The sequence below is a fragment of the Haliotis cracherodii genome, unplaced genomic scaffold, assembly GCF_022045235.1.
Source record: "Haliotis cracherodii isolate W230 unplaced genomic scaffold, xgHalCrac1.p SCAF_10, whole genome shotgun sequence".
In the NCBI taxonomy this organism is placed as follows: Eukaryota; Metazoa; Mollusca; class Gastropoda; order Lepetellida; family Haliotidae; genus Haliotis; species Haliotis cracherodii.
The window spans coordinates 13,526,244-13,538,930 of NW_027266265.1; the positions used below are offsets into that span (position 1 = coordinate 13,526,244).

At 42.1% G+C, this 12,687-nt stretch overlaps 1 protein-coding gene across 1 annotated transcript; it reads left to right on the forward strand.

Moving 5' to 3' along the window:
* The first annotated feature begins 786 nt into the window (after positions 1-786).
* Positions 787-12,326, forward strand: LOC139446725 (uncharacterized). The gene is made up of 2 exons (XM_071228026.1): positions 787-1,046; positions 9,776-12,326. Exons 1-2 carry the CDS (start codon positions 802-804, stop codon positions 10,935-10,937), a joined length of 1,407 nt encoding a protein of 468 aa, XP_071084127.1. The 5' UTR covers positions 787-801; the 3' UTR covers positions 10,938-12,326.
* Positions 12,327-12,687: the final 361 nt, after the last annotated feature.

The window sequence follows — 12,687 nt, forward strand, 5'->3', positions numbered from 1 at the left end:
CAGAAAGCATTTGTTATATGGGTAAAACAGTTGTATATGTATATATCTTTTAGTTTTGTATCGTCTCTCATAGCAGCAGGTGGCACTGTACTCTTTGTATATATAAACCCCTATTTATGCAGGGTTTTTTATGATATAAAGCAGTGAGTCGCTTTTAGCAATATTCCAACAATATCACGGCGGGGAACACCGGAAATGGGCTTCATACATTGTACCCAGATGGAGAATCGAACCCGGGCCTTCGGCGTGACGAGCGATCGCTCTAACCACAAGGCTACCCCACCGCCCCAACAGTAGTACACTACTGTACTGATGATAAAATATTATGAAAATGATACTATTGGTATGAAATCATCATAATATCTATATCATAAAAGGTTATAAGAACGGTATTTATTGCAATACAATACTACTTCATATTTATACCCATAACCATCATCATTTAAATAACATATGTGACGGTATTTCCTTCTTCGAATAACATCAGCTGGTTGTTTGTGCATTTTACGCCATAAAAGTTTGGGGGTTTTGCCCATCAGCAGACATCCTTCTTTAAACAATAAAGTTATCTAAAATACTTTTATTGAAAACCTCAGTGACGTAAAACAGCTCATCTAAACTTACCTTGGAATTTCATTTGATGCGCTTCCGCAGACCAGAAAACCCTGGCAGTCTTTCACAGCCGTGTTGGGTCGCTATTGAGAAGGGGATTCCCCTTTCTCTATTAATAGCAAGTACTTCCTGGTTGAGGATCTGTTTCATTTGAACGTTGACGTTCTCGGTGAGAGCGCGTACCAGCAGATGGTGGAACAATCCACGTGGGTCGACTGGCTAACTGCACACACAACGGCAGACAACGTCTTCATGCACATGTTCACGGACGGTGGTCTACTATGTATTTCTCTAACAATCAACGTGTGTACGCTCTCTTTCTTCGGCTGTGGACGCCTCGTAGAGTTTATTGGAAACAAATATGGTTCCAAAGCGACTCTGCTTACTAAATTTGCCGACCTTCAAAGAAGCAAACCCTGGCTTTGGGGCAAAACGTAAGTAAATCTCTCTCTCTCTCTCTCTTTCTCTCTCTCTCTCTCTCTCTCTCTCTCTCTCTCTCTCTCTCTCTCTCTCTCTCTCTCTGCTATATGTCTGTGATTGTCACTACACCTATGACTATCATATCATGTGATTAATGCTGAAGCTGTGGTAACCTGTATTATGGACCGCCTCCGTGGTCTAGTGGTAGAGCGTCCGCCCGGACCGCGTCATACCAAAAGACGTTAAAAGATGGTACTTGTTACCTTGTCTGGTGTTCGGCATTAAGGGGCTAAAACAAGGACTGGTCGGCTCGGAGTCAGTATACTGTGTCTGAGTGGGGTATTCATGTTAAACTCATGTTATCTCAGTGAGCTAGCACTATAAATCGGCATCAGTCCGGACTAGTACAAGCAGCCACACAAACACACACACGTACAAGCAGTCGCTATGTAAGTGCAATACTCTGGACTCGACGTTAACCCAATTTCACCTCACCTCACCTCACCTCACCTCACCTCACCTCACCTGACCACCTGATCCCGTTAGTCATCTCTTACGACAAGCATAGTCGCCTTTTACGGCAAGCATGGGTTGCTGAAGACCTATTCTACCACGGATCTGCACGGGTTTTTTTTAATTGAGATATTGGGTAATTCTGTCGGGCTTAAAAGACTGGTTCGAACCCCGATAGTCACCAAATGTTGTCGCAACGCTGCCAAATACCCAAACAATGTACCCACTGACTGTAACTACTATGTTTGAGATTATCTAGCATTGAGTTAATTATGACATATGTGTGGCAGGGACTTACGTGTAATTATTAATTAACTGCATCTTCACTTGATGTATGCTACGGACAGTGTATGTGGGTACACCTGAACCTGTATCTGTGCGTGAGATCTACTTATAATTAATACCATGACTCACCTGTAATTTTGAATTTACCTGTTGGAGTCAATCGTGCTGTATTCAAACAGAATAATTACAGGTGAGGTGAGGTGAGGTGAAATGGTGTTTAACGTCGCGTCCAAGATTATTGCGACTGCATGTACGTGTGTGTGTGTGTGTGTGTGTGTGTGTGTGTGTGTGTGTGTGTGTGTGTGTGTGTGTGTGAGAGTGTGTGTGTGTGTGTGTGTGTGTGAGTGAGTGTCTGTGTGTGTGTGTGTGTGTGTGTGTGTGTGTGTGTGTGTGTGTGTGTGTGTGTGTGTGTGTGTGTGTGTGAGAGAGAGAGAGTGTGTGTGTGTGTGTGTGTGTGTGTCAAGGAGTACAAAGAGTACAAAAGTAGTACAAGACACTGTCTGTATACACTGATTTCTAGAAAATTTGGATTGATGATCGGAACAAATATAAACACAATGTTAAAGAAACAACATGTTTTTTTAATTATTTCGTACAGAAAGTGTTGGTTTGTTGTAATAAAAAAGAAAACAAAATAAATCTTTTGCAATGACAAGGCAAAGGGTAAATAGTATGTCGATCTACATGAAGTATATATTTTTTTCCATTAAGTTATTTGTTTACAGGCTCGGTAGGGACAATATGAAAACTTTAATTTATAATTATTTTTCATTTGTGAAATTTTGTCGGCGGATCCATTAACCAAGCAATTTATATGGACTCATCGGCATTTTCGCCTTTAGAATTGCCTTGCTGGAATTACGGCAACTCACCGAATGTCTAGGCATTCACACCCGCCGTGATATTGCTGGAATATTGCTAAAAGCGGCGTAAAACCAAACTCACTCACTCACTCTAGGCATTCACAAGACTTGCACAAGTCTCTACGGCAATGAATATTCATTTAAATCATAATTCCTAGGTTAGATAGCTAATAAGAACAAGTTCTTCCTATGAAAGACTTCCTTAAAGTCGTCCTCAAATGTACTGCCCGCTTATCTAGACTTGCCTAGGATAAAATTACTGTCCATCCATGGGCAGTACAGACTTGGAGCAAGGCTAGGAACCAACATGAAGCACCGTTGCCCATGTACGTAGTTATGTAACATATAAGCACACGTTAAATAGTGGAAAAGTTCAATCATCAGTCTTCATATTATACGGAGTGAGGAGTGTCAAGAATATGCACGGGTTGTCCTGCGGCAGGATACTGCACTCCCTTGCACCTTAAGCAGGATGTATGCACACGGGATTGCATAATTATTTCATGGGCGCTATCCCATGTTTTCGCCGGATCAATGCGTGTATGTATGAGTGAGTACGGTGCTTCGTCGTGACATTGCCCCGGTTCGTACGGTGTTCTATGTACACAAATAAAACTCCTTCATCGATAAGTGTCCTCGTGATAATGCTCGATGATGTTTAGATTTTAATTTATGTTCTCAGATAACGCTCCTTGTTTGTTCTTCCTGGTTCGCGTATTCTTGATAATCTATAAGTTATTTAATCTTCATCCGTAGCGGGGCGGTGGGATAGCCCAGTGGTTAAAAACTTCGCTCGTCACGTCGAAGACCTAGGTTCGATTCCCCACAAGGGTACAATGTGTGAAGCCCATTTCTGGTGTCCCCCGCTGTGATATTGCTGGAATATTGCTAAAAGCGGCGTAAAACCATACTCACTCACTCATTCATCCGGAGCGGGGCGGTGAATAGCCCAGTGATTAAAGCGTTTGCTCGTCACGCCGAAGACCTGGGTTCGATTCCCCACAAGGGTACAATGTGCGAAGCCCATTTCTGGTGTCCCCTGCTGTGATATTGCTGGAATATTGCTAAAAGCGGCATAAAACCATACTCACTCACTCACTCACTTCATCGGGAGCATCTCAAAATCGATGTCTGCTATATTCATTCACCCTTTTTGCGTTGAATTGTGTAGATAAAAACATAGACGCATAAGTAGGTGTTTTATATTTTCCGGGGTGAGTGAGTGAGAATGTTTTTTACGCCGCTTTTGGCAATATTCCAGGAATATCCGGAATACTATTAAAAGCGGATAAAACCACAATCACTCACTCACCCACTAAACCATGTTTCATGTAAACAATTACATAATAGATTTCATTTTTTAAAAATGGGGGGTCGGGTAGCCTAGTGGTTAAAGCGTTCGCTCGTCACACCGAACACCCGGGTTCGATTCCCGACATGGGTACAATGTGTGAAGCCAATTTCTGGTGTCCTCCGCCGTGATATTGCTGGAATATTGCTAAAAGCAGCGTAAAACTATACTCACACACTCATGTAGAACATTTACTGATGATTATCGACTCATTGACTTATTTCCTCTCTAATCTCCTTTGATAATCTCTTTGGGTCAGTGCGATATCACGCCGCTTTTAGCACTTTTAGACAGTATCAGGTGAGTGGACACCTTGCACGAGGGACACCTTGCACGAGGGACACCTTGCACGAGGGACACCTTTTCGTAAACACCTTGTATCGTCACTATTTCAGCTATTCATAAACACATGATCATGAAATATGCGGAAGTGTACAATGGACTTTTGCAGAGATTTCTTATGAATATGAAAATGGATTTTACAATTTTATGTATTATTTTTATTCAAAATTGTACCGAGCCCGATATTGTGCTTGGTTAGGGAACAGTTTAACCGCAAGGTTAACGAACAGTCTTACTCGACGACAGTTATCAACAATACTGACTAATTTCAGCCAATTATCACCAGGCGAGTGTTATCTCCCCGTGTTATCACTGATATCTGTGAGTGCGATTTGCGATAATGGACACACAGTGTCAGAGTTCTGTTATCACGACAAGCAAGCTGCTACGGAGTCCGGAGTAACGAGAACTCTCAGTTGGTACTCAAATTAACGTCTCGGGGGTTGTGTGTGTAGGCGGAGTGATATCAATAATTGGATTTTACATCAATACCTCGAATTAACGGTAGCTCATAATCGACTTTGTGACATTAATAAATGAAAAGCTTTTATTAATATCACCTATTCGATATTCAACTATTTTATTTAGGATGATAGGCGATCTGAAATTTGCAGTTGTTTATCCTGAATCGGTTCATTCCCATTAATCTATAAATTGACTAAATGCAACTAATAACATTTTAATGATAAATATTTGATTGTGTTTTCAACATTCATTTATTGGTGTAATACAGTGAAAGATTAATGTCAGCGAATACGGAAGAAAAGGTAACATTGCCGATCATGCTTATTGGATCTGGTATCAGAGCGATCTCAGAGTTGGCAGCGATCTCCCACCGTCTAATGTATCCATTGAGGTGACCTACTGACCTACATTGTGCACCAGCTCAGGCAATCAAGGTGACGCAGCGTTGCCATATTCGGCTGTTTGTGGATTGGGGCCATTGGCATTCATTTGTTGGAAACAGACATCGGCAATTGTCGAGTTTGGGTGACACTCTTTATTGATCTCAGCTTTCTGTCTGATTCGTGCTCGCAGTACTTCCTCTTCTACGCCGAGCAGCTGAGACACACTCATGAGTGTTCTCTTCTGTCATGCTTTCCTCGTGTGTGTTTGTTGAATGAACCATGCTTTCCCCGTGTGAGTTCTACACTGTTGAATGAGCCATGCTTTCATCATGTGTGTTCTACACTGTTGAATGAACCATGCTTTCCCCGTGTGAGTTCTACACTGTTGAATGAGCCATGCTTTCATCATGTGTGTTCTACACTGTTGAATGAGCCATGCTTTCCTCGTGTGAGTTCTACACTGTTGAATTAGCCATGCTTTCCTCATGTGTGTTCTACACAGTTGAATGAGCCATGCTTTCATCATGTGTGTTCTACACTGTTGATTGAGTCATCCTTTCCTCGTGTGTGTTCTACACTGTTGAATGAGCCATGCTTTCATCATGTGAGTTCTACACTGTTGAATGAGCCATCTTTCATCATGTGAGTTCTACACTGTTGAATGAACCATGCTTTCCTCATGCGTGTTTATTCTACACTGTTGAATGAGCCATGCTTTCCTCGTGTGAGTTCTACACTGTTGAATGAGCCAAGCTTTCCTCGTGTGAGTTCTACACTGTTGAATGAGCCATGCTTTCATCATGTGTGTTCTACACTGTTGAATGAGCCATGCTTTCCTCGTGCGTGTTCCACACTGTTAAATGAGCCATGCTTTCATCATGCGTGATCCACGCAGTTGCATGAGTCATGTTTGACACATCAAGAGCAGCTGTTATAGGCTTTATTCTTGCGCGTTTTAAACTGATTAAATTAGGCATACTTTCATCTCTTTGTGATACATTGTGTCATTTTCCATGTGTGTTGAACACTTACAAGCATTGATCTGCTGTCAGTACGTGTGGTCCACGCTGGATACTTTTGACATGCTTCAAAGCGTGTTCTAGAAATATGTTTTAGACATGATTTCATTCTAAGGGGTTGGCTGGTTTTTGGTTGATTGTTGTTTCACGCCGCACTCAGCAATGGACCAGTGGTTGACATCATGAGCACCGATCTGCGCAATTGCATGCATCAACCAAGTCACCGAGCCTGACCACCCGATCCCGTTGGTCACATCTTACGACAATTATGGGTTGAAACAAACCTTCACTATTAAGGTTATGTCTTTGTGTTTGTTTGATGTTTAACGCGACACTCCAATATTAAAGCTCTATACACTCAAAACCAGAAAATTATCACTTTGTGTGGGTTCATTGGAGTTTGAATCTTCATATATTTCCGAAGTTGTCAGTGTTTGTTGTTTAACGCCGCACTCAGCAGTATTTAAGCTATTTGACGGCGGTCTGTAAATGATGGAGTCTGGACCACACTATTCAGTGATTGACTTCACGAGCATTGATCTCCGCCATCGTTAAACGATGACATGCATCAACCAAGTCAGCTAGTTAGTCGCCTTTTACGGCAAGCATGGATTGCTCAATACATATTCTAACCCGGATCTTCACGGGGCGATGTCGTCAGAGAACCTGTGGGGATTGTTAGCCATCATTGATTATTTGGCCGATAATTGAAAGGTTATAACTACAGACAACAGATACTGAAGTAAATTCACAAATTGCTGTAGAATGTTCATTGTTTCTGTTAGTCTAGGTCGAATCGAATCGACGGTTTGGGTGTGTATTTCTTCGTATTGGTCAGTTGTTATAACATACTATTCATAGTATTCGGTCGCCGGGAGGCAAACACTCCGACGTTTTCCATCATATTAAAAAAAACAGAGTTCAAGATTTAAGTGCTTAAACGATTAGAAACAGAGCTATTGTTTTCATTTGTGATTAGGAATTCCCGTAAAGGAAATCCTCAAGTGAATACGTCATGTTCAGAATACGCGAAAAACGTATAGGGCGTCAAAACGTATCGTTCATACAGTTATGAACGTCGGTTTCACGGTCATGTGACCGGCCTCTCGTCTAATGGAAAATGGAAAACTTAACCTTTTTTTAAAAAATATTGTTATTTTGTCGAATTTATTTAAACGCACTCATCTCAAACTCCTTTAAATAAGTGCACTGGTGTTTAATTGGGATAGTGATGGACCTAATGGGGTTTCTATAAATTCTTGTTTTAATTTAAATTGAATTTAATTTAATATCGTTTCCCATCGCACATTTACAGCAGTTTGAAAGAGGAAGAACAATGACATGTGTCTTTACACTTAACCCCAATGCATCAAAGTTACGTCTAGCTGCACTTGACTATCTTGACAAGTGGCTTGTGGCACTCATTTGTTTAGTCTGTAAAGCCATACACATGTAGTCACTATCATCACCTTATCACAATGCGACAAGTTTGAATACGTGTTGGGGCGGTCGGTTAGCCTAGTGGTTAAAGCGTTCGCGCGTCACGCCGAAGACCCGGGTTCGATTCCTTACAGGAGTGAGTGAGTGTGGTTTTACGCCGCTTTTAGCAATATTCCAGTAATATCACAGCGGGGACACCAGAAATGGGCTTCACACATTGTACCCATGTCGGGAATCGAACCCAGGTCATGGGCGTGGCGAGCGAAGTTTTTTAACCACCAGACTACCCCACCGCCCCCACTGACAGAATCCATATTGGAACTGGTTTCGTTCACGTGCCTATCATATGAAACAACAGGATCATGTACCCAGAAGGACCTCGGACAGTCCTGAAAGGAATCAATATGACTATCAAGCGACACAACCCCACGGCAGTGAACACTACATTATTGTATTTCTGTTTACTTTCCTCTCCAAGTGAAAACCAGATAAGCTGAAAGTAAACCGCCTTATAAACGGCTACTTATACGAACTAAACGGATATTGGCATAATTGAAGTAAACAGTACATACGGTATCATGGTTGTGTTTAGGGCCTTAAGTTTGCAGTGTTTCGACGACAGTTTTTAGCCTTGTAACGTTTTGACAGCGAATGCAATGTTTGGTCAAATCAAATGTTCAGGTGTATACTTTCTTTTTCCCGCCAGTATAACGTGAGATTCGCGTTACACGGATCAAAGTGTGTGAACGCATGCCTATTCGATCTGGATGTCAAAACAGGATCTACAATGCGATTCAATACTGCAGTTCGTGCGTTACTGAATTTCTACTGTAAATGACGTATTTGCTAAGGTGCGGTCCTAAGACAACGACACACAGAAACAGGATTTCCCTTGAAATCATTATTTCGTTATACGTCTCAGCCTAAGCCTATCTTAGTTAGATTGGTGACAAAATCCTTGTCCATGGTCCTGGTCGTACTTGGTACAAAGGTGTGATTGTTTACTTGATAAATGCCACGAGTAGCGTGAATACGGATGTGACAGTGTTTTCCTATGCTGTCATAGTAACATGAATGCGTGTGGGATTGATGGAATGTACTTTGTATCAAGTTTCAGTGATGGGAACGCTCGTCAGCTGCTGACACTAAGTTCACACGTACCCAGTTACTTATACTGAGGATATATTCAGTGTGGTTATGCTGACTTTAAAACTGTTGTTTGGTGTTTCTTTTTGTTTAATGCCTCACCCAGCAATATTCCATCTATATGATTTGTTTGTTTGTTTGTTTGTTTGTTTGTCTGTTTGTTTGTTTAACGCCGCACTCAGCAATATTCAAGCTATATAACGGCGGTCTGTTAATAATCGAGTCTGGACACGACAATCCAGTGATTGACATCATGAGCATCGATCTACGTACGCAATTTGGATACGATGACATGCATCAACCAAGTCAGCGAGTCTGACCACCCGAAAAAGACGTTAAAAGATGGTTCTTGTTGTTACCCTGTCTGGCGCTCGACATTAATGGGCTAAAACAAGGACTGGTGGGCTCGGAGTCAGTATACTGTGTCTGAGTGGGATATTCAAGTTAAACTGCGGCATGGTATCTCAGTTTGCTAGCACTATAAATCGGCATCAGTCCGGACTAGTACAAGCAGCCACACACACACACACACGTGCATGCACGTCGCTATATAAGTGCAATAATCTTGGACGCGACGTTAACCCAATTTCACCTCACCTCACCTCACCTCACCTCACCTCACCTCACCTCACCTGACCACCTGATCCCGTTAGTCATCTCTTACGACAAGCATAGTCGCCTTTTACGGCAAGCATGGGTTGCTGAAGACCTATTCTACCACGGATCTGCACGGGGTTTTTTTAATTGAGATATTGGGTAATTCTGTCGGGCTTAAAAGACTGGTTCGAACCCCGATAGTCACCAAATGTTGTCGCAACGCTGCCAAATACCCAAACAATGTACCCACTGACTGTAACTACTATGTTTGAGATTATCTAGCATTGAGTTCATACGATAGCTTAATCATATCACTGTATATTTTATTCTATATTCCAGGATAACAGAGCTGCTGGTGACTTGCCTCCTCATCACGCTGTCTGTAATCGCTCTGTCAAGTACATCCGTGTCACGTCTACCATTTACCGGAAACCAGACTGCACCCCTCGACCCGATTATCCAGACAGTCATGTCTGTAAATGTGGGTCGCTACATCTACACGACTGTCCAAGACTGTTTCCTACACCAACATCTAGAACGTTTTAAGACCGATCTGATTCATCATATAGTTACAACGGCGTCATACACCATATTCCTTGCATACAAACAAAATATATTTCTCAGTGTTGCTGGCTTATTGATGGAGCTTAACGTCATTCCCATAGAAATCGGTCGGTTTATGCGAGACTTGGGTGTGCTGAAATCATCTGCTCTGTATAGGAGAACGGGCATTGTCAGTTGTGCTGTTACCATGGCTTCAAGAGGTGTTATACCTGTTGTGTTTCTAGCCATAGCTTTAAAACATGATTCTCCGCTTAAGATGGCGTTTCCCCCAATGATTTTTTTTTTTATGTGCATTGTGTTCTTCTGTGTTCTGAATTTCTGGATGATTTTGCAAAATGTGAGCCGAGTCATTAAATATTCCCCGTGTGGGACGGGCGATATCACTGAACAGAGCTCCAATTATCAAGTGACCAATCAGATGGAGCCCCAGTCACGTGACATAGCACTTCCGGGGACTCAGGGAATAAGACAGTGTGTGACGTTTTCCAATTTAAACTATGGATATCTTAAATCTTACGACAACAGGAACATTTGTAATAACGTAAACGGTAAAAATAACCATTGTAGCAAGAACGTATCCAAACCAATACTTGTCTACAAAGAGCCACGTTTACCCTCTACGTCTGTGGGATTAGAAACTGATGACGTTTCCAGCAATTCCGTTGACGTAGTTCACAACAATTTCAGCACGAGGTTACATTTACAGGACGAAACGAGCCGAATGAGTTCTGCTGGGACCGATTTATCAAGAGTGTCACGAGGGAGCGTGCGAAGCAGCAGTTCGAGCACGAGCTGCTGCTCCACCTCAGTCCTCACCCAGAATGTGATGCCGCATCCTCAGCATCTCCCGGAGATACCAATCGCAACAAACAGTTCAATCTCAGCACTCTCGGAAACAGCCGACCCTTCTTTCACAGCGTTAGGTGGAGCTGGGTAGCCGTGTAATTTTCAAATGTTTCGTACCAAGAGGAATCTCGTTCGTCCGGTCTTAAGGAATCGACCAAGGCGTGTGTGTGTTTGCGTGCGTGTGTGTGTTTGCGTAAATGCGTGCGTGTGTGTATTCGTGCTGGATGTACTACAAGGAATGTGTTGAGTAAAACAAATACACGTTCGGTTCCAAATCTCACATGTGTGTTTTGAACTAAAGACTGAAAACCTATACTGTTATAGTGTATATCTCAGTGTTTGCTGTGGTGCATGTGTGCGTGTGTGTGTTCGTCCGCGTACGTTCGTTAACTAGTATATGCATGCGTCTGCTTATGTGTTTTTTAAGCCTGCCATCGACCACCAAAAGCAAAAATGTGATTCACAACTGAAAGGTAATCGCACAACCAAACATGGATGTGATTTATTGTGAGACGATATTCACGACTGCCAAAGGGTGCTCATGTTTTGTGTACAGAATTGTCGCACAACCAAACATGGATGTGATTTATTGTGAGACGATATTCACGACTGCCAAAGGGTGCTCATGTTTTGTGTACAGAATTGTCATAGTTACCCAATTTATTTTTTCCAAATACATATAGCAAATATATCGGTATTCTAGAAATGTTACGCTATTTTAATAACTCAACGGAATATATCGCGGCTCCTATAGTTAAACTCAGAAAATATTGAAAATCAATTTCATAAGCAAATTTAAGTTTAAAGAACTGGCTAGCAATGCCACATTGTTAAGGGTCACTGTCTAGCTTATTGTTATATGTAAACTGACCAGCAAAGAAAAGCATACACCGAAAAATTGGATTTGTCCAAAACTTAGAAACAAATTAGACACAGTTTATGAATAACAACTTCCTATATCCTTATTCCGTTGTCAAGCAAGGCTGGTCTTGTTTGACAACGGTATCAGGATCTTGCTTGACAACGGTATAAGGATCTATACCGAAACGTCGCCTTTACAGTATTAAAGAAGTGGTTATCCATGAATTGTGTCTACTTTGTCATCCGTCTACTTCAGAGTAATGACTATCAAACAGTTCAACTTAGAAACATTATCAAAACAATACTAGGCTGAAAACAGTCACCGAAACACTGCCAATTTAAGATCCAGACGACTATGATACCCGTATCAAATACATCACCATCGAATAACGATTTCCCGTTTATTTTCATTTCCAGCAACCGTCAAACAAGGGTGTATGCTTTATTTTGCAGGCATTGAATCAACCTAAAATATATTTCCCATGTTAGTGTAGATTTTTAAAATCCTACACTCCTCGGTTGAGGGCGAAGGTGTAGCCTAAAGCGGCGTAAAACCATACTCACTCACTCTCATCAGTCGCGTTATTGCTACCCATGGGCGGATTCTACCCATGGGGGGTGGGGGGGGGGGGGGGATAGTGTGTGTGTTCTGTATAAATTACCACCAAAGACAATAAATAGATCTTAGTTGTGCACACACATCCCCCCCCCCTTTAAAAAAAGCTGTACCGCCCATGCTACCAGTACTTTCAATGATAACCAATGACGCTTTAAAGGCAGCCAGTAGTCTATCCTATTCACCAGCACTGTTCAACCCATCCTGAGTCATGGTCTGTGAATAAATCCCACCCAACCCCACCCAACCCAACCCAACCCACCCGAACGACCGATGTGGGACAACATAGACTAGGCCCATGGATTGCGAAGTTGATTCGTTGGACACAATGGCTCCTTGGTGTGATATTATCTAAATGGAAGAC